Source organism: Lissotriton vulgaris, chromosome 10, assembly GCF_964263255.1.
Source record: "Lissotriton vulgaris chromosome 10, aLisVul1.2, whole genome shotgun sequence".
In the NCBI taxonomy this organism is placed as follows: Eukaryota; Metazoa; Chordata; class Amphibia; order Caudata; family Salamandridae; genus Lissotriton; species Lissotriton vulgaris.
In genome coordinates this window covers 160,766,065-160,788,719 of record NC_141698.1, presented here as the reverse complement: position 1 = coordinate 160,788,719, position 22,655 = coordinate 160,766,065, and the positions used below count along the sequence as shown (strand labels likewise).

Below are 22,655 nucleotides of genomic sequence, written 5' to 3'. Positions count from 1 at the left end.
GACATTGATTCCTATGGGCCTCAAGGCCCATAGGAATCAATGGCAATTACTGAATCGGTAAATACCGATTCGGTAATTACCGAATCTTACCGATTCGGTAATTGTTACCGAATAATTACCTACATGGCATTTACCGATTTGTAAATACCGAATCAGTAAAATTCGGTATTTACAATTCGGTAAATGCCATTTACCTACATATGGCCCTCAGTAATCCCATTGATTCCTATGGGCCTGGAGGCCCATAGGCATGAATGTGAATTACCGAATCGGTAAATACGGATTCGGTAAAATAGGAAAACATTCAAGGGTGGCAGGGTGTCACATTGACACCCTGTTGCACCCCTGAATAGTGCTTGTGTGCACATGTGGCACACATACATGACCTATGTATGTGTATGTATCCCCTACATCGGAAATGGCGCAATACCGGTCGGTAAGCCTATAATTTACCGAATTTCGGGTTTACCGACCGGTAATGGGCCACCTACATCTGGCCCCTTGTGTTTTGTCACGTTTTCAATTATGTGGTAAGAGATGACATTTAAAATACTTTTTATATTATTTTCTAAACCATGTAATATTCAGGATTCAGTATCTAATTGCATGTGTGTTTCTCATGCCCAATCATGCAGGGTGTTGTGAAACATCTGCAGTTTCAACCTAAAGAACTGGAAGAGTACATTGAGCAGGTGGAGAAGGTGTTACGAAGGTATTTACAACGGATGCAATGGCTTTTGTCAGGTATGTTTCCTATTCAGTCTGCAGGTTGACTTGGTTGAGTATTTGTTTGGCATTCCCGCAGATGTACCTTCCTGTGCCAACCACTGTATTATAGGGCTGGCAGGGTTAGATGGGGAATTTTAGAATTCATCAGAGACCATTCAGATTTTTATTTATTTTTAAATGCGAATGTGCTAATATCAAAATTGTGTATGTACACCCTTCCACAATATTATATTGTTGTATACACATCTGTTCACACTCTTTGACTCATACTGAGATACTACACCTTACCTATTCCTTCTGCCTGTGAAAGAGGTGTTAAACAATATTTTGTTTGTTTCGCTCTGCATTAAATGTTAAACAGCTGTCTATGCCGCTATGCAAACTGAAATATGTTCTGCTATGTTTAGTTATGTTATGGTATACTATGTTGTACTAAGTTATATTAAGTTATTGTTTTGCCATGTTCATGTTTTTATATGAACAATGGCAATGTAAATAAATCTAAGAGTACAATATTTCATTGCATGCATTTGCTAATCTTTAACAGTTTTTACATGATTGATTAACTGTTTGCGAGTTCCTTTAAGGCCTTCTAATTATTTTCTCATTTGCTTCTCCTATTGACCTTTATTTCTACAGGTAAATTTGTGCACTTAAATGTACATATGTATGTGTCTGTGCCATGTGTTATATAAAATGTATTTGTCAATTAATGATTATTCTGCTGCTAGTTTCCGAATGTTTTCACAAACTTGTGTAGCAGTGCACTACCTTTGCTGCCAAGGAAGCATTCCATTTCTCATGGGCACCATCCCTCAATTTTGTGAGGCTTTTCTGTTTTCTTGGTCATTTCCCTTCATCCCATTGCCACTTCTGTTTTTACAGTTATTGCTTGGTATTTAGTGTTTGCTGTTCCTTTGCTTTTCCCAAGAAAGTCCACTGTGGTTTCAGTGCCAGGTTCCTTACATAGATGCAAATAATATTTCCTTTACTTCCCACCAGAACTAAATTTCAGCAGAGTGTTCCTATACCCAGTGGTAAAATGATTTGCTTAGTTCCGCAAAGCTTTTCCCATGTATAGCATGCTTGAAAAATGCCCGAAACTCTGCATAGAAAAGTGACAGCGTGTTTGATGTTTTCCTGCATTCTTACCCACAATGTTTACATTTGGACATCATTTGAGGGTTGCAGGGGTCGCAGCTGCGACCTCTGGTGTTCAGCTTGCGACCCCTGGCTTGTTGCCTGCGACCCTTGGCTTCGTCAAGGCCGGGCGAGGCAAATCCCAAGGGAGACTGGAAGTCCCAGATGTTAATTTCAGTGTCCCACTGGATTGCAGTACTGGAAAAAACTATTAAAACGGTACAGCACCGTTCTGAAAGTTCGATGCAGCCTGTGGTTTCATTTTCGCGTCAGCTGCCTTCACAGTGCATGCTCTGTTGCATCGTTCACTGCAGTTTCTCAAGCAAATGGCAGAAAACAAACTGTGATGAAGGTAAGGGTGGAGAGAGACTGCAATTTTATTGTAGTGACAATGGTGCAGGTGCTAATAAAATGCCTAGATTCTAGATACTCAGGATGTATACAGAATGCTCCATACCTGCCTTTTCTCACTACACTGATAGACTTTGGTATTTATAAAACTTGGAGAATAAACCCCAAAATTAATTATGTGAGTGTGTTAATTTTTATCTTTGGGAGCAGCATGTATTTGCCCTTTTGCCTGGAGACAACTTAAATATATTTGTATATGTAAGAACATGAACCAGCCTAATTCACAAACATATTAATTTCGCCACAAGCCTAAAAGAGCATTAGACATTAATCTTTCTTAAAGGCCCTTCTAAACTTCCTAAAAAGGGACGTTTCCCTAAATACTGAAAATCCAGTTGTGCTTTTTTTTTTTTTTTGATAGCTTTTGATCTTTGGGATATAGGTGGAGTATCACAATGAAAAGCTAAGGAGCATTTCTATTAAATGGTGGAGTAAGGCATTAGGGGCCCGATGTAGGTAGCCCTTTACCGATCGGAATCGGACGAAAATACAGATTTTCGGCCGTTTCCGATCGGTAAAGGGCTATCGAGATGTAGGGGCACATTTTCGGTAATTTTACCGAATCGTTATCATTACCGAATCGGTAATGATAACGATTCGGTAAAATTACCGAAAATGCAATGTAGGTAGCCAATGTTCCATCAGCACATGGCTTACAGAATCGGTATTTTACCATGGAATACAAATCCATGCTAAAATACCGATTCCTGTGTACATGCACATCTGTGCATGTACACATGTGCCATGTGACAGACAGACGTGCCCTTAGGGCATGTCTTTATTTATTTATTTTTATTTTGAACGTTTTATATAGCGCAAACAAGATCTTTGCAGATATCAGAGCGCTTTGCCACATTGCACACATGCCCGTTTTGGGGGTGCTAAAGGGTGTCAAAGTGACACCCCCTGCACCCTTGTGAATTCTTTAATTACCGATTCGGTAAATACCGAATCGGTAATGCCTAATCATTCCTATGGGCTTCAAAGCCCATAGGAATGAATGGGCATTACCGATTCGGTATTTACCGAATCGGTAATTAAAGAATTGTTAAGGATTCGGTAACGAATCCAGATGTTGGGACCTACATCCCATTTACCGATTTTGAAATACCGAATCGGTAAAATTCGGTATTTCAAAATCGGTAAATGGGATTTACCTACATCGGGCCCTAGATTCTGCAATTGCCACAAGCATGGCCCGTCGTATGAGTGCAGGTTTTTTGCCGGGGTAAAATTTGTGTGCACAAACATTGCATCTTTCACATGTGTAAATCCCTTTTGCTAATTTGCACATGACTAAAATAAAACCTTTTCCATAATCTGCAATAAAGCGAACTTGGTTAGAAGTATCTGGAGATAAACAGGTATAGGGGCTGAGCATACGAGTGCTAGAGCAATCAGTACATGCAGGGGATATAGGGATCTATGTATATAGGTTACAGGCAGCTTTGTGCCCATGATCCAGCGGCGTACCAGCAACAGATACTCTAATACCGTATACTCACCTGGGCCCATAAAAACTCACTCACAATCTGAGTAAACCGTTGGAGTCAAAATGTATTAATTTCCATACCTCAAGATTGATTATTCCTTATTCCTAACCAACCTTTCACAGATCAAAAAGTTCTTTCCTCTGTTCGATGGACCATTAGTTGAACTAGTTGATGGTGAAAATTCTATTCTAACTTTACGCTCTAGGCAAATAACCACAGACTCGGGGAAAGTTTTAATCTTTATCTAAATTATTTGCATGTGAACCACTACAAAGTACAGTACATTCACCATCACTCATAGGAGAGAAAATTCAATTAATCAAATCATTACCACATACTTCAAACTTGAAATGACTTATGCTCAGAAAGGAGAGGACAGAAAGAAAAGAGCATCTGCAAACTCACGAAATTGATAATTACCAAGGATGGTGTGAAGACCAACCCGTGGCCAAAGGGCTGGTAGGGGTCTCCTATGATAGGTCAGGAGACAAAGACTTCAGAACAGGATTCAGGACAGGATAGATGACCTCTCTAGCACTGATGATCATGCCGCACCCCTCTCTGACACTCTCTTCCTCCTCGAGATTCTTCAGCGATCTTCTTTCTAAGCCTAATATTTAGGATAGGAGGTTTTGCATTCAGCTCTTCATCAGCATCTCACAGCATCTCTCCAACAGCACCCACGGCTCACAGCATCTCAGCATCGACGTCTCTCCAACTAACTAAAAACTACCTCAATTATACCTTGTCTCTCATCATGTACCACCCATTGATGGTTCAATATCGTAAAATACTAACTCTGATTGGTCAGGCGAGGGGGAAAAATCATCACACAATGCCTACATATCACTCTTTTCAGTTAGCCCATTGTTAATAAACCCATCCCCTTAATTTTTATTCATGCTTTATTTTCCCACCCGCATTCACATTACATTTGATACAAATGTATAATTTTATTATGAGGTTTTATTCATTCAGGTCGTGTACTGCCAGTTTCCCAGACTTCAGGCAGGCTGTTGCCTTGCACTCTTCTTGATCCGCACATCATTCTTCCGGCTCAATCTCACCAGGCATGTGTGGAGGTCATGTGTCTAACAAACTCTGGACTCATACGAAAGGCCCAAATGCACACTAATTAAGAAGTCAGAAAAAAACAGACGTTACTTTCAAGAATTAAGTGTTTCACTGTATGATGCCACCCATCTCTACTCTAATTCCCTTTACTCGTTAATATTTTCCCCGCATTAGCATTAGTAAAATAGCTCCATTTAGTTTCAAGCAAGCAGATGCAAAGCATGTGAGTCTTCAGGAAGCCATATTAACACCTTCTGCTCATGCGCAAGAATATCCCTCCAAGCGACAGCTCATCATACTGCGTAGATGCAATTGACGCATGCGCAAACAATATTTCCCGTTAGCAGCCATTTTAGGAAGTCACTTGAGTTATTCATGTTAGTAAACACATAGGCAAGCTTCTCTGATCCTTATTTTGTTGTGGTGTGTATTAGTTTTACACAATACATAATTAATAACATGTTAGGAGTTAAATGAGAGGATTGCTTCCGAGCAGGTCTCTTTTCTACGAGAAGGGGTTAAGTGCCTGGGCTATGTGAGAGGGAGTAGGTAACCCAAAAGAGACAACTCATGGGTCTCCCCGAGGGAGCAGTCCTTCAAAATCTACTCAGGAGGGTGAGGTCTCTGTCAGACAAAAGGAGAAAAAACAACCATCGGTCTCCTCACAAATACCCGAAAAGGCTAGGTCTGAGCTGCCTGCACCACCACCTAAAGTCTCTCACTCCTTCAAGAAACCCTCATCTGCACCATCTACTGACAGAACATCAACAAGCGTCTCTCCGTCAGTGAAAATAGACATACACATCAGTATCTATGACAGCGACCATAACCACAGTCTCCACTCTAACTCCGGCATCGTCTTTCTCGACAACATCCTCGTCAACAGCTCATACACATGGACCATTGATGCTGAAGATCACTCTGACTTCATCTTCAATGACAGTGAAGACGATTCCTTCATCGACAACAACAGCCCCGTGTTGATAATGACGAGGGCATTTCCTTAGACGGAACACACTGCTTTCTTGATGTCGTTGCTACTATCCTTGTCGATGACATCATCAGTTGCCCCATCAACGAGAGAAAAAATGCAAAAACAAGAAAAAATAAAACGGTTAACTCCTGCACATACCTCTCCAAGCAAGGTGTCACCATTGTTACCAGCCTTTCTCTTGGATGGAGAAGATTTAGATGAGGAGGGGCTGTTTGGGGTTGCACACAGCCCATCCGAACTGCACGTCAAGTGCCATGAGGAGCAAGAATATTATGCCCTTCAAGATCAATATCATCACCAATACCAAGAAGAAATGGTGAGTCTACCTTCTTCCTTAGTTACAGATCTGCAATTCATTCTCTCAGATTATAGAAAGAGTTTTCCACCAACTTCATCTACTACTGCACAAGCTTCCTCACCTGCAAAATCTCCATCAATTCCACAGCATACACCATTGTTATTGTCTACGTCAGTAAGGCATGCTCCTCAAACAGCTCTCCTCCAGGACCCAACCACTTGAGAAGAGGGGGAGCTCTGTGACCCCCACACAGAGTGGGATAATTTTCTATTGCCTACACCATCATCTCCATCACCAACTCCAGTGGATTCCCAAACGGAAGACATTGGGGGATTGCAAAACCTTCTAGAAAGAGCAGCTAAGAGGTTCAATCTGCCCATGCCCACTGTGCAGACGAACTGGTTTCTGTATGATATCAAGGAGCATTTTTGGAAGACTATAAGAGCTATGCCTATTGTTACTGAGATTCTGCCATGCTTGGATAAAAAAAACAAAGCTATAGAGGATGCTCCTGCATGTCTCACTGGTCATCCAAAGTCTGATTCAGTTCTCACACAGGCAGCCCAGTGCAGCTCTGAAAAAATCTCAGTGCTAATCTCAGCCCCGCCAGACAAAGAAGGTAGGTACCTTGATAATATTGGTAAGTGCTTTTCATCCATGTCAGTGCTTACTGTAAGTGCGGCAAGTTCTCCGGTGGTTTTTGGGATATATGATCACCAAATGTGGTCTTATATTACCCCATATCTGGACCAGCTCCCAGAGGACATCAAAGCAGAGGCCAAAAAAGTTCTAAAGAAAGGTGAGTTCACATCATCGGAGGTGATAGATTGTGCCATGGACATTGCCACTACTGCATTCAGACAATTCCTGAGCAATCGGACCCAGGCAGTTAAACTTGGGAACCTTACCGCGCCCAAATTGTTAACCACCTGTGGTGTCCCGCAAGGTTCGTCATTGTCCCCCCTCCTGTTCAATCTATATCTTAAACCCCTTTTACATTCCTTAAAGAACAGGAGGGTAATGATCTACAACTATGCTGACGACCTGCAGCTAATTTTCCCACTGGACTCTACTGACTCTGTCGTGGAATTCCAGGCGACCATGCTGCACATTCAACGGTGGATGGAGTTGAACCACCTAAAACTCAATCCAGGGAAGACCGAGTTAGTACTCCCGGGCAAAAGTTCGATCAGCTGGGGCCCCTACTACTGGCCGTCAACAATGGGATCTCCTCCCTCCCCCTCTCTCTCGGTGAAAAGCCTCGGGATCACCATTAACTCTGATCTCTCTCTGAAAGGCCAGGTGGGAGCTGTGATTTCCTCCAGCTTCCTTCAACTGCGCAAAATCAGAAAAATTGCTCATTTACTCACTCACTCTGCGCTCATTCAAGTGGTACTCGCCCTGGTCTTGTCCCGATTAGACTTCTCTAATTCTATTTACCTAGGCCTCCCCCTGTTTTTGTCTAAACGCTTGCAAATTGTGCAAAACCAAGCTGTCAGATTGATCTTCAAGCACCGCGGTGGGAGCTCGGCAAAACCATTGCTGGCTACTCTCCACTGGTTACCCATAGTCCAACGGGTAATATTTAAAGTAGGATGTCTGACCTTTAAGGCTTGTTACGGGAAAAGCCCCATGTTCATCAATAACCTAATCGTCAAGCATGAGCCTACCCGCAATCTTCGTTCTGCCCATCTGTCCCTTCTTACCCTACCCTCCTTCAAACGTAAGCGCCAGGGCAGGTGTCGATTTGCTTTTCTTGCCCCAAAGGTGTGGAACTCTTTCCCTCTGTCGCTCAGGAAATTTACTAATCTTATGAAGTTTCGGGGAGCCTTGAAGACCTGGCTATTCAAGCAAGCTTCGGGATAGGTCAACTGCTTTTCAATCCTTCCTCACTGCTAGCGCCATGAAACCGTTGGGTTCCCGTGCGCTTAAAAAGTTTAGAATAACATAACATAACATAACAACTTGCAGGAGCTGCTGTGTTAAGGAGCAAGGGCTCGCTCAAAGCTACCTCTTTTAGACCAGAGGTCTAAAGTAAGAACATTGGATCTACCCTTCAATGGCAAAGCCCTTTTCAGCAAGCATATTTATGAAGGCCTACAGGCCATTAAAACAGACACTGACACAGCTAAGTTATTGGGCACACTTCAATATCGGAAATCGTTACCCCTCATATTCATCTGCCTCTCAGCAGTTTCGTCCCCAGTACTCATAACGGCAACCACCACAATCAGTCTGCAATAGGCCAGCACCAAGAGATAGAGCAGGACATCAGGGAAAGGACACTGGCTGACATCAATGACAGCTTACAGGCTATGGCTATTCCCTTTTTCAGACTAGGAGAAAGAATAATAAACAAAAAATATCCTGCAGTCGACAATTAACAAGACAAGAAAGAGACTGTGCAAAACCATATACTGAAAGGCCAAAAATACGCAAAATGTGTGCGCATTCCCATCACTCACCGAGCCCGGTGACATGCTTCATCATCTGGGTCTCCTTTTTAGGGCTACAACTCCACCCTAATGATGGAGGACCCCAAGGATGTTTTAGGTATGGTATTTTACAGATGTGAGCCAGTATAGTAAACAACAGGTATGGGAAAAGAATGCAGGGCAAAAAGTTACCTGGTGTGAATTCAAAATTAAAGCAGAATCAGACTCTGATTTTTATTCTTGTCTGATCCTGAACAAATGTTAAAAACAGTGCAGGGACGGATTTCAACAAATAATCGTTCATTGACAAGAATCGGTCGACATGTTTCAGCACCTATAGGTAAGAAATAACCTCGTGCTTTCATCAGGACCTTTTGGATATAAAATGCTACTGCAATAAAGTGATGTGATCAAAATGAAAAGTGAAAGGATACACTGCGAGCTTGATTTCTCACAGATTCCGTTCCTCACGCCTCTTGGACAAATTTAAAAGAGATATAAGAGGTGCATACAAACAGTTTAGGCGCACAGTCTATAATTGTCTAGAACCAATACATGTAGCGTAAATTAGCCATCGTATGTGTGCAGAAAATCTGCAACCCACTCCAATGAGTCTTACCTCAAGAGATTGGAGGAAAAACCTCACCCCACCTGGCAACAGCTCAGGACAGAAGGAGGCACCGCTCTAAAAGAGACAAAACAACCAATCCTAGTTAAGTCTGGTGTATAGGCTCTTCTACATGTTAAAAACACAACCAATGCCCATTTGCAAAGTGAAACCCTATCCTTTCTTTAACAAAAACCTCTCATTCCTAAAGCAATGAATCAACCACTTCAAATAATGTGGTCATATATCATTCATTGTAAAACGATACTGTAAAGCAAATTACTCCTTGCCAAGAATTTTGTAGTCACCTGTTACATGGTTAACATACACATGCTTCAAAACAGATAAATCTGTGTTCTACATTTGTTGTCATTATACTGGTATGACAAAACGCCAGGGTGTCCTAAAGTCCATTGGTACGAATCTCCAAATACTATTCCATTATATATTCGTAATTGTAAATGAATATATAATCTGCCCCATGTATATTACCATGCAGTGGTGCTCGCCTCACGATGTCCCAATGTATATAGTGGGGCTATATATCCTGTGGAGTCGTTAAGCCTAGGCCTCTGACCCTCTTCCACTTCTCAATGTGCTTTGTTTTTGTGCAGCTTCGGCTGTGGGTCCTTGTGTTCAGTGTCCTGACTTTATGTAGGTACATATAGGTCATGCTAGAAGCGTATCTTGATACTCCGCGTTTACACACCTGGGTGTTTTTTGTTGAGTTGAGGTACCCTGTGAGAAATCAAGCTCGCAGTGTATCCTTTCACTTTTCATTTTGATCACATCACTTTATTGCAGTAGCATTTTATATCCAAGAGGTCCTGATGAAAGCACAAGGTTATTTCTTACCTATAGGTGCTGAAACATGTCGACTGATTCTTGTTAATGGACGATTATTTGTTGAAATCCGTCCCTGCACTGTTTTTAACATTTGTTCAGGATCAGACAAGAATAAAAATCAGAGTCTGATTCTGCTTCAATTATAAATTCACACCACGTAACTTTTTGCACTGCATTCATTTCCCATACCTGTTGTTTACTATACTCGCTCACATCTGTAAGATACCATACCTAACATCCTTGGGCTCCTCCATCATTAGGTTGGAGTTGTAGCCCTAAAAAGGAGACCCAGATGATGAAGCATGTCACCGGGCTCGGTGAGTGATGGGAATCCGCACAAATTTTGCGTATTTTTGGCCTTTCAGTATATGGTTTTGCACAGTCTCTTTCTTGTCTTGTTAATTGTCGACTGCAGGATATTTTTTGTTTATTGTGATGTCATCTTGGGGCTATATATTCTGTGGAGTCGTTAAGCCTAGACCTCTGACCCTCTTCCACTTCTCAGTGTGCTTTGTTTAGGAGAAAGAATATCCAACTATATTCAACGCTGGCAAGATATAACAGCAGACCAATGGGTCTTAAACCCTGTCCAATTCAGCCATACATTAGAGTTCATACAGACTCCACCACCAACCCCACCTCAAATCTCCATTCCGAAACATCTACGCCTTCTCAAGTTGGAGGTCAAAACCATGCTCAAGAAGGGGGCGATAGAAAGAGTTCCTGCTTCACAACGGGGAAAGGGATTCTACTACCATTTTTTCTTGGTCTTCAAAAGGTTGAAGGAGTGGTGACCAATTCTAGTCCTGAGAAGCCTCAACACCTATCTCAAAAAGCAGTTATTGCATATGGTAACATTACAAAATATTTTGCTTAACAAGGGAGAGTATATGTCAATCCTCAACCTCCAGATGCGTATTTTCACATCCACATCCACCCGTCGTCCAGAGAATTCCTAAGATTCAAAGTAGCCAGCAACTATTACCAGTTCAGGGTTCCTCCTTGTGGCCTGAAGTCTGCCACATGAATAGTCATAAAGTGTCTGGCTCCTGTGGCAGCCTTCTTGAGAAAAACAAGCACCAGGTGTGTCCCTATTTAAATGATTGGTTAGTCAAGGCAACTTTCAAATATGCTGCACAGACGTCGACAACAGCATGCACAAACTGATTCAACGAGCTGGGCCTCCCTCTGAATCTGGAAAAGTCAGTTCTCTACCCATCAAGAAGCATAAAGTTCTTGGAAGCAACGCTCAACACTACAGTCTGCAAAGCGTACCCCACGTCAAGCAATTAAAGCTAATGTCATCAGCAAAAGTGGTACAAAGAAAAGGGTCTCAGTCAGTACACATCTATAAGTCTCTCGTAGGGATGATGCCATCATGCATTCCTCTGTTTCCATTCTGCCATCTAAGAATGTGTCAGTTCCAGGAAGAACTTGACAGATAATGGAGTCAGGCAATAGATTCTTTCAACGACCTCATCAATGTCACTCTGTCCATGGTCAGAGCCTTATCCTGGTGGATGCATCAATCGTCCAACTTCTCCGCTAGTCGTCACCACTGATGCCTCACTACATGAAAGGGGAGTGTACCTTCAGGATCTGCAGGTCATCGTCAGGTGGCCAGTGTCTCATCGGCATTCCTATATCAATTTGCTCGAGCTCAAAGCTGTAAACCTAGTCTTGAAGGCTTTCCTTCCAAGGATAAGAAACTGCACTGTACTCATCTGAACAAACAATACAACCATAATATACTACAACAAGCAGGGCTGTACAAGATCACATCTCCTGTCCCAGGAGCTACAAACCTTCTGGGAATGGTCCATTCGCCATGGAGTGCATCTACAAGCAGGACCTGTACCGGGAAAGTAGAACAGGATAGCGGACACTCTGAGCAGGTTAAGGGGCTGAACCAGGAAATACTTAACATCATCTTCTCTCTGTGGGGCAAACCGGATGTCGACCTCTTTGAAATCCCCAGAACCGGAAATGCTGTTTTTTCGCAAGTTGGCATCATCATTGGAGATCATAGATCAAGGAGGAATGCATTTTTGGTGGCATGGTCTGGATTGTTCCCTATCAGGAACCCAGTCTCTTTGCTTTCTCCCCTAAATTAGTATGGTAAGTACTTAGGTACATCACAAATTGGACACTAGTGTACCCTTATGAGTCCCCAGTGTATGGTACTGAGGTACCCAGGGCATAGGTACACCAGTGGTCCCCCTTGGGCTGAAGTATGCATTATGCCACCCATGGGGGACCACTTAAACTATAACTACAGGCCTGCCATTGCATCCTGTGCAAGCTGGTGCTAGTACCTCTTACAACAGATATAGGCCATGAGACTCTTCGGAAGTGATATGTGCGAGATACAAATGTTCCTGACTTGACTTGACTCCGGACTAGGTTTCCCTATATCTGAGGTCAGTGCACTTAAAACCTATAAGTCACCCCTAAAGCAGGTCTTTCAATCCTGAAGGCAGGGTACTCGGTTCTAAGTGTGAGGGTGCCCTTGCATGAGCAGGACACCCCTACAACCTTCGGAATACAGTCTCCTGGGTTGTAAGTGCATCAGCCATTACGATACATAGAGTGGCCATGCGTCATTGCACGATGACATCTCTAAACTATCTGTAACAAACCCTGTCATGTTTGGTATCAAACATGTTGGAATCATACACCTACACCTTAAAGGGTGTGGGAGGTATGATTCCATGTACTGTAAAGCTCCTCCGGGAGGCCCTCAGTGCTCCTGGTACCAGTCTTCTAGACCCGGACAGCACAACATGGCTGCTGCCGACCAGGGACACAATTCTACCCTCCTGCTGCTGAGTCAAGCTCGAGCAGGGGAAGGCAGAACAATAGGTATCCTGTCACAGGGAGGTGTGACCACCTCCCAGACAGGGTTTAGTATATTGGTGCCGGTTGGGAGTGCTTGCCAGTGCCACTCAGTCTGCTTGAGGGGCACATTTGGTGCCCTCCTTGCATTGTCCAATTCAAACCAGCTCAGGGAGCTGTTGGCTCCTGCTCTAGCGTGAAACTGGACAAATGACATGGGAGTATCATCCCCAATGTGTAACTCCTCCCCTGGGAGGAAACCCTGAATCGTCCCAACCCTTTCCTTAGGGTACTTAAGGTCTTACCTGTTGGTGGGTCCCTAGATTCGTCGTGGGACAAGATTCATTTCAAGACACCACTTCTTCTTTGACCATCTGGGCACTCTGGACTTTGCTGGACTTCGCTCTGTACATCAAGACTGCAACTAGGAAGACTCCTGCTGCTCCTTGTCTCGTCGCCCTGCTTGTCTGCTGAAACATCCATGCCTGTGCTCCATACAGGAACCTTACAAGGCCTGTGGACATCCAAGACACCTAAAGGAATCTCCCTTGAAGTGAAGGAGTCACTTCCCTGCATCTGCAGGCACCACAACAAAGCTGACAGTCTGCTGATCACAATCTCCCACGGACTCCGAAAGGCTCAGCAACACAGCTGGTGGTCCTTCACATCTCTCGAGGCCTGCTCTGTCCTCTCATCAACTTTGAGGGCTGTATCCCTTGTCAAAGCCGCAGGAACCAAACCCCTGTGCACCGCATCAACTAGCTGTTGCAAAGGCTTGTTGGCTTCCTTCCTTCAAGATCTTTTGGCTCCAGGTAGCCCCAACCTCAAGCATCTTCTGTGATCAAGATCTTCACCCTCACTGCATCACTTGCGCCGTGGGCCTGCATCTGTGCTGAGCTGCTCGAGGTCCTCTTGCGACTCCAGTGCCTCTGGCCTGTGGGTCCTTTTGAGGGTCTTGTTTGATTTCTGTGAGCTCCTGGGATTGCTCCAGGCCTGCCCTGACTCCTCCGCTTGTGGCGAGTCACCTGGACCTTGCTGATCCCGACACTGCACCTTCTTTGCTTTCCACTGTGTTTGTAGTTGAGTGGTCGCTCCCAGTGCCTCCTGCTGCTATTTGGTATCGTAGCGCTGCTTTGCCTCAGAAATTGCCAATTAATATTGCCTGCTGTCTGCCTGACTGCCGCTTTGCTTGATTTGCACTTTAGTTATTTATCACTGCTGTTTTCACCTTGGTCGCGCGTCTGCCTCTAGCGCTCCGCTGTGCTCCCCCCTCCGCCTCCATTTTGTTTGTTGTTGTCGTCCTCGTGTGTCCGCCCCGCCTCCCAGCTGAGACGCCCTCCCACTGACCAGATATAGCGCTCCCCTACCTGAGAGCGCCGTGACTCGCTCCTCTCTTCGAGCTGAGTGGTCGCTCCCAGTGCCTCCTGCTGCTATTTGGTATCGTAGCGCTGCTTTGCCTCAGAAATTGCCAATTAATATTGCCTGCTGTCTGCCTGACTGCCGCTTTGCTTGATTTGCACTTTAGTTATTTATCACTGCTGTTTTCACCTTGGTCGCGCGTCTGCCTCTAGCGCTCCGCTGTGCTCCTCCCTCCGCCTCCATTTTGATTGTTGTTGTCGTCCTCGTGTGCCCGCCCCGCCTCCCAGCTGAGACGCCCTCCCACTGACCAGATATAGCGCTCCCCTACCTGAGAGCGCCGTGACTCGCTCCTCTCTTCGAGCTGAGTGGTCGCTCCCAGTGCCTCCTGCTGCTATTTGGTATCGTAGCGCTGCTTTGCCTCAGAAATTGCCAATTAATATTGCCTGCTGTCTGCCTGACTGCCGCTTTGCTTGATTTGCACTTTAGTTATTTATCACTGCTGTTTTCACCTTGGTCGCGCGTCTGCCTCTAGCGCTCCGCTGTGCTCCCCCCTCCGCCTCCATTTTGATTGTTGTTGTCGTCCTCGTGTGCCCGCCCCGCCTCCCAGCTGAGACGCCCTCCCACTGACCAGATATAGCGCTCCCCTACCTGAGAGCGCCGTGACTCGCTCCTCTCTTCGAGCTGAGTGGTCGCTCCCAGTGCCTCCTGCTGCTATTTGGTATCGTAGCGCTGCTTTGCCTCAGAAATTGCCAATTAATATTGCCTGCTGTCTGCCTGACTGCCGCTTTGCTTGATTTGCACTTTAGTTATTTATCACTGCTGTTTTCACCTTGGTCGTGCGTCTGCCTCTAGCAATCCGCTGTGCTCCCCCCTCCGCCTCCATTTTGATTGTTTTTGTCGTCCTCGTGTGCCCGCCCCGCCTCCCAGCTGAGACGCCCTCCCACTGACCAGATATAGCGCTCCTCTACCTGAGAGCGCCGTGACTCGCTCCTCTCTTCAAGCTGAGTGGTCGCTCCCAGTGCCTCCTGCTGCTATTTGGTATCGTAGCGCTGCTTTGCCTCAGAAATTGCCAATTAATATTGCCTGTTGTCTGCCTGACTGCCGCTTTGCTTGATTTGCACTTTAGTTATTTATCACTGCTGTTTTCACCTTGGTCGCGCGTCTGCCTCTAGCGCTCCGCTGTGCTCCCCCCTCCGCCTCCATTTTGATTGTTGTTGTCGTCCTCATGTGCCCGTGCCGCCTCCCAGCTGAGACGCCCTCCCACTGACCAGATATAGCGCTCCCCTACCTGAGAGCGCCGTGACTCGCTCCTCTCTTCGAGCTGAGTGGTCGCTCCCAGTGCCTCCTGCTGCTATTTGGTATTGTAGCGCTGCTTTGCCTCAGAAATTGCCAATTAATATTGCCTGCTGTCTGCCTGACTGCCGCTTTGCTTGATTTGCACTTTAGTTATTTATCACTGCTGTTTTCAACTTGGTCGCGCGTCTGCCTCTAGCGCTCCGCTGTGCTCCCCCCTCCGCCTCCATTTTGATTGTTGTTGTCGTCCTCGTGTGCCCGCCCCGCCTCCCAGCTGAGACGCCCTCCCACTGACCAGATAAAGCGCTCCTCTACCTGAGAGCGCCGTGACTCGCTCCTCTCTTCGAGCTGAGTGGTCGCTCCCAGTGCCTCCTGCTGCTATTTGGTATCGTAGCGCTGCTTTGCCTCAGAAATTGCCAATTAATATTGCCTGCTGTCTGCCTGACTGCCGCTTTGCTTGATTTGCACTTTAGTTATTTATCACTGCTGTTTTCACCTTGGTCGCGCGTCTGCCTCTAGCGCTCCGCTGTGCTCCCCCCTCCGCCGCCATTTTGATTGTTGTTGTCGTCCTCGTGTGCCCGCCCCGCCTCCCAGCTGAGACGCCCTCCCACTGACCAGATATAGCGCTCCCCTACCTGAGAGCGCCGTGACTCGCTCCTCTCTTCGAGCTGAGTGGTCGCTCCCAGTGCCTGTGCCCGCCCCGCCTCCCAGCTGAGACGCCCTCCCACTGACCAGATATAGCGCTCCTCTACCTGAGAGCGCCGTGACTCGCTCCTCTCTTCGAGCTGAGTGGTCGCTCCCAGTGCCTCCTGCTGCTATTTGGTATCGTAGCGCTGCTTTGCCTCAGAAATTGCCAATTAATATTGCCTGCTGTCTGCCTGACTGCCGCTTTGCTTGATTTGCACTTTAGTTATTTATCACTGCTGTTTTCACCTTGGTCGCGCGTCTGCCTCTAGCGCTCCGCTGTGCTCCCCCCTCCGCCTCCATTTTGATTGTTGTTGTCGTCCTCGTGTGCCCGCCCCGCCTCCCAGCTGAGACGCCCTCCCACTGACCAGATATAGCGCTCCCCTACCTGAGAGCGCCGTGACTCGCTCCTCTCTTCGAGCTGAGTGGTCGCTCCCAGTGCCTCCTGCTGCTATTTGGTATCGTAGCGCTGCTTTGCCTCAGAAATTGCCAATTAATATTGCCTGCTGTCTGCCTGACTGCCGCTTTGCTTGATTTGCACTTTAGTTATTTATCACTGCTGTTTTCACCTTGGTCGCGCGTCTGCCTCTAGCGCTCCGCTGTGCTCCCCCCTCCGCCTCCATTTTGATTGTTGTTGTCGTCCTCGTGTGCCCGCCCCGCCTCCCAGCTGAGACGCCCTCGCCCCTCCCCCTCCACTATCCATATATCACAGTTGTTCCCGCGCGCAGCATTCACGCGCAGCGACCGCGCCCAATCCGCGCCGAAGGTGCGCCAAAGGTAAGCCCGTCTACGCCCGTCCGCGCCTGGACCGCGCCCAGCGCCAGACCCCCTGCCCCTCGCGCTTCCCAGCCCTCCCGCATTACCTACGATGCCACCACCCTCCTAGCCCTTAACCCCGGCCGCTCCCCCAACTGCGTCCAAGCCGCTCCTGGACACACCCATGGACCTTTCTCATGCTACTCCTGCAAATTCATCGGTACCGTCACCAACTCCGCTACGATCACACCTCTGATTCCCGACACCAACCACCTACAATGCATCCTTCTCAACACCCGATCGGTCCACAGGCACGCCATCGACCTATGGAATCTACTAGACACCATCTCTCCAGACGTCGCCTTCCTAACAGAAACATGGATGAACGTGTCCTCTGCCCCAGACATCACCATTGCCATCCCTGAAGAATATAAGATCACACGCAAGTACCGTACCGGCCACACAGGAGGAGGAATCGCTATCGTCCATAAAAAATCAATCCACATCTCAACCAGCTCTGACGTCAATCTCGCCAACTCTGAACACCTTCACTTCCAGATCCACATCGACCCCAAGACCACACTCAGAGGCACCCTCCTCTACAGACCACCAGGACCCCGCGCAAAATTCAGTGAAGACATCACGGACTTCATCACTCCACACGCGCTCCCCTCCAAAGATTACATCCTTCTGGGAGACCTCAACTTTCACCTTGAAAAGAACAACGACCGCAACACCACCACCCTCTTGGACAACCTCGCCAACCTCGGACTTAAACAACTGGTCACTTCCCCCACCCACATCGCAGGTCACACACTCGACCCTATCTTCACCTCCAGCAATCATGTCTCCTTCAGCCACACTACGGATCTCCTCTGGATTGACCACAGCTGCGTTCACTTCACCTACAACAAGCCGAAACCCATCAACCACCCCCAACCAACTCTGCAAAGAAACTGGAACAAAATCACCATCGACCAGATCTCCTCATCGCTCCCTCTAAACACCCCAGCCCACTCTTCTAACCCAGACCAAGCCGCCACCAACTTCACCCTATGGTTATCCAACACCGCCGACATCCTAGCACCACTGAAAAAACGTCAACGCAGACCTGGCAGCAAGAAGGCCTCATGGTTCAACGATGATCTTAAGAAGTCCAAGAAACTCTGCCGCTCCCTTGAAAAGGCCTGGAAAAAAGACCCAACCACAAGCACCAAGGACGCCTTCAAAAACGCCACCCGCACAACCCACCAACTAATCCGAAAGGCCAAGAAAACAGCATTCAAGGATCGACTAGACAACAACGCCCACAACAGCAAGGAACTTTTCAACATCGTCAAGGAATTTACCAATGCCTCGGCCAACTCCATCAACATCACCCCCTCTCAAGCCCTCTGCGACTCCCTGGCTTTATTCTTCCACAACAAAATTGCAGACATCCACAACAGCTTCGACAACCAACCCGGAGACCAACCCACCCAACCATATGCTGAACATTCTCCCCCCTTGAACACCCTTAACGACTGGAACCCAATCTCCACTGAGGACACCATCCGCCTGATGAACTCCATCCACTCAGGATCCCCCACAGACCCATGTCCTCACCACATCTTCAACAAAGCAGACTCCGCCATAGCACCGCACCTCCGAGACGTCATCAACTGCTCCTTCAACTCCGCCACCTTCCCGGAAAGCTGGAAACACGCTGAACTCACCGCCCTTCTGAAAAAACCCACAGCGGACCCCACCGAACTCAAAAATTACCGCCTCATCTCGCTCCTTCCTTTCCTGGCCAAAGTCATCGAGAAAGCTGTCAACAACCAGCTCGCCGCCTTCCTCGAAGCCAACAAATCCCTCGACTCCTCACAGTCTGGCTTCCGAACAAAACACAGCACTGAAACCGCCCTCATCGCAGCAACAGACGACATTCGAACTCTACTGGACAATGGAGACAGTCGCCCTCATCCTCCTCGACCTCTCTGCAGCCTTCGACACAGTCTGCCACAGCACCCTTTTACAACGCCTCAGAAACATCGGAATACAAGGAAAAGCACTTGAATGGATCACCTCGTTCCTCACCGGAAGAACCCAGAGAGTCCGCCTTCCACCATTCAAGTCCGAGGCCACCGAAGTCATCTGTGGCGTTCCACAAGGATCCTCACTCAGACCCACCCTCTTCAACGTATACATGAGCCCCCTCGCGGCCATCGCCCGCCAACACAACCTCAACATCATCTCTTGCGCGGATGACACTCAACTGATCCTTTCTCTCACCAATGACCCCAGCACCGCCAAAACTAACTTACACGAAGGAATGAAAGAAGTTGCCGAATGGATGAAACACAGCCGTCTGAAACTGAACTCAGATAAAACAGAAGTCCTCATCTTAGGTACATCCCCCTCTGCATGGGACGACTCTTGGTGGCCGGAAGCCCTTGGAAAAGCACCCATCCCGACAGACCACGCACGGAACCTAGGCGTTATCCTGGATTCTTCACTTTCAATGAACAGACAAGTCAACGCCGTCTCCTCATCCTGCTTCAACATTCTTCGCATGCTCAAAAAAACATTTCGCTGGATCCCCACCGAAACCAGAAAAACAGTCACCCATGCTCTGGTCACGAGCCGACTGGACTACGGAAACACCCTCTACGCAGGTACTACCGCTAAACTCCAGAAGAAACTCCAACGAATCCAAAACGCCTCAGCCAGGATCATATTAGACATCCCGCGTAACAAACACATCTCTGGTCACCTGAAAGACCTCCACTTGCTACCCGTCAATAAGAGGATCACTTTCCGACTGCTAACCCACGCACACAAATCACTCTACGACATCGGACCAGAATGCCTCAACTCACGACTGTCCTTCTACACCCCCTCCCGCCAACTACGTTCTTCCAACCAAGCCCTCGCTACTGTACCTCGCATCAACAAGACCATGGGAGGCAGATCCTTCTCATACCTGGCAGCTAAAACATGGAACTCACTCCCCACTTACCTTCGCCTTACCCAGAACCACCTAGCATTCAGAAAGCAACTTAAAACGTGGATATTTGACAAGTAATCCTCCTCCCCTTCCATAAGCGCCTTGAGACCCTCTGGGTATGTAGTGCGCTATATAAATTCTTTGACTTGACTTGACTTGACTCCTGATGTGGGACAGCTTGTAAATTGCTCCTGGTCTTCCATAGCATCACCTTGTCCTCACAGCTGCAGCTCCAAGATCACCGTCATCTCTCCTGCAACACCCGACATCGGTGGGCATTTGTCTTCTGTGCCTTCTGGTCATTCCTGAGTGGCATAGACTCTGTCCCTTCTTCTTGTAGGTACTTCTCACCTTGAATCCACCTTTGGGTTCCAACTGACACTTTCACCTTCTCCAGCAGCGGCATCTTCCTAAAGTCTCCCCATGAGTTTGACTGTGGTTTCCGACACCACTTCACACCTGTGTACCCAGCTTACCTGGTGTATGCATCTTGGTTCCTAGGGTATCCACAGGTGGGGTGGCTCTACTACCTTCTGTCTTCCTCAGGGTTTCTTCAGGGTCCACTGGGAAGGGTCCGTCTTCTTTAAAATTGCAACTGCGACTTACCCGTTGACTTGTATTGAGAACACGGCCGTGTTCCCATACTGCACACGACCTCTGTGGAGTTCCTAGATACTCACCTTGGTTGGGTCCTTGGGTCCCCAGCACTTCTACATCTTCTGGGTATAGTCTTGACTCGAGTTGCAGTTCACATACCACTATTTTTATATGGTTTGGTCTCCCCCAGTGACCACTGTGTATTCGTGCTACTTACCTGTTTTTATTACAAAGTATTGTGTGCATCATGTATATCTCCATCTGGATATGTTAGTGAGTGTCTTATAATAAATACATATTTTATAAATACAATGTGTGGTTTCACTTAATCTATACCAATAAGATTATGTTCTGGTGAAACAAGCTGCTTTACATTCCTTCTGCCCTGATGGCTGCTCTCCACAGCTACCATTTAGAGAGCTTGCTAAGGTTGTCTAAGACTCCTAAATTCACCATAAGGGTTGTCAGGATTAGAGCAGGGGGCCCACTTACATAAGAGTGCACCATATACTAAGCCAGCTTCTCACAAGGCCCACTAGCAGCATTCAATTTACAGGCCTTGTGCACTTTACTAGGGCTTTTTAAGCAAATTAAATATGCCAATTGGGTATTAGCCAATGCTACTATATTTCGAGGAGAGAGCACATTCACTTTAGCGCTGGTTAGCAGTGGAAAAGAGTCCAGAGTCCTAAAGCCAACAAAAAACAAGGTAAAAAAAGAGGAGAAAGGCGAAATGTTTGGAGTGACCCTGCAGAGGCCATTTTCCGCAGACAGGAAGATGACAATTACAGAATTGTTTTCCATTTGAGGATACCAAGTGTAATCATGTCAGCATAATTGCACATCCTTAAGACCCCTACCCCTAACTGTACTTTAAAAACAACAATTTTCCAGTGTTGTGCTAATCACCTCCACCATTTTGTTAGTGGTCTCCACTCCCCTGAAAACACAAAATACAACAGGCATCTAACAGCCCTCCCACACCACCCTTGAAAACACCCTACCCTTCCAATATTAGTTACAAGAAAAAAGCATCTGGAATCCTGCCTCCTTCCCCACCTCCCACTGTGGACTCCCACGTCACTCGTCCCACATGCTCCCAGTTTGGCGAATGGAGAGCCAGTGCTGTGCTGACATTGGCTCTCTGAGAGCAGTTGATCAGCGCAGCCTTCAATTCCCTGTCATCACTGGTCTATGCAGCTCTTGAGTCTATGGAGGTTCTGAGGGAGGCGGACAATGAACCCCCACAATTCTGCCTCCCTCACACCTCTGGAGGCCAGTGGGCGGAGAGGGATCGGCTCTAGAACCGGTTTCAGGACCTATACTTTCACTACCCTAATATCAGAGCAGTGGAGCGAGTGAAACTCAATTTTTCATAGCCTGAAAATTGGACTTCGAAACGCCTGTTCTTCAGAAAGGCTCCCTGTGGAAGCCATTCATAACATGTTTTACTGAAGGCCCTTTTTCGGACTCAAAGTTAATATATTGATAAGCACTTTATTTATGTACATGATGAAGTTTATCTTCAGTTCCCGTAAACCCAGCTTTTTAAAAATCATTTATTGAAGTAGATATATTAATATTAGACCCAGTCTTGTTCTGTGCTTTATCCATATACCCAATTCTGTTCTCAACATCATGCATATATATTTCTAATAATATTGAGCTGTATGTTGTGGTCTGTCACTGCTTGGTTAGCTGTGCTGTAAAAATACCAACATGAATAAAAATAAAAAGCATGAAGGTATAAGATAACACACACATGTGAATTTATTGTGAAAACAAATGATTAACTGTGTGTTGCATTTTTGAGAGTGTATTGCATTTTTAAATGATTTTAATAGCAATTCCTGTTTTGGAAGGAGATAGGTTGCATAGATAACGTTTATACAGTTTTGTAACAAACAATTGGATAAACTACAGATAATAACAAAATAATAATGATCCAATTGTAGCAAATTGGAGAATAGATCAGTTACCTATAATATTTTACTATTCTCTGTCAAAACAATCAACCAACGGACTATTTAAGAATCTCCAAGTTGCCCAGACAGAACTGCTTGCAAGTGTTAGTGCAGTATGATTACTAATAAACGTTTTATAACATTCTGCAAG

General features: G+C 46.4%; 1 protein-coding gene across 3 annotated transcripts in view; it reads left to right on the top strand.

Annotated features, from left to right (window-relative positions):
• VWA3A (von Willebrand factor A domain containing 3A) overlaps positions 1-22,655 on the top strand; it is a 544,099-nt gene that overhangs the window by 377,429 nt on the left and 144,015 nt on the right. For all 3 annotated transcript variants that reach the window (XM_086940772.1, XM_086940773.1, XM_086940771.1), the window contains one exon: positions 636-744. In XM_086940772.1, the coding sequence (XP_086796898.1) occupies positions 636-744 (109 nt within the window). The remainder of the gene's footprint in view (positions 1-635; positions 745-22,655) is intronic.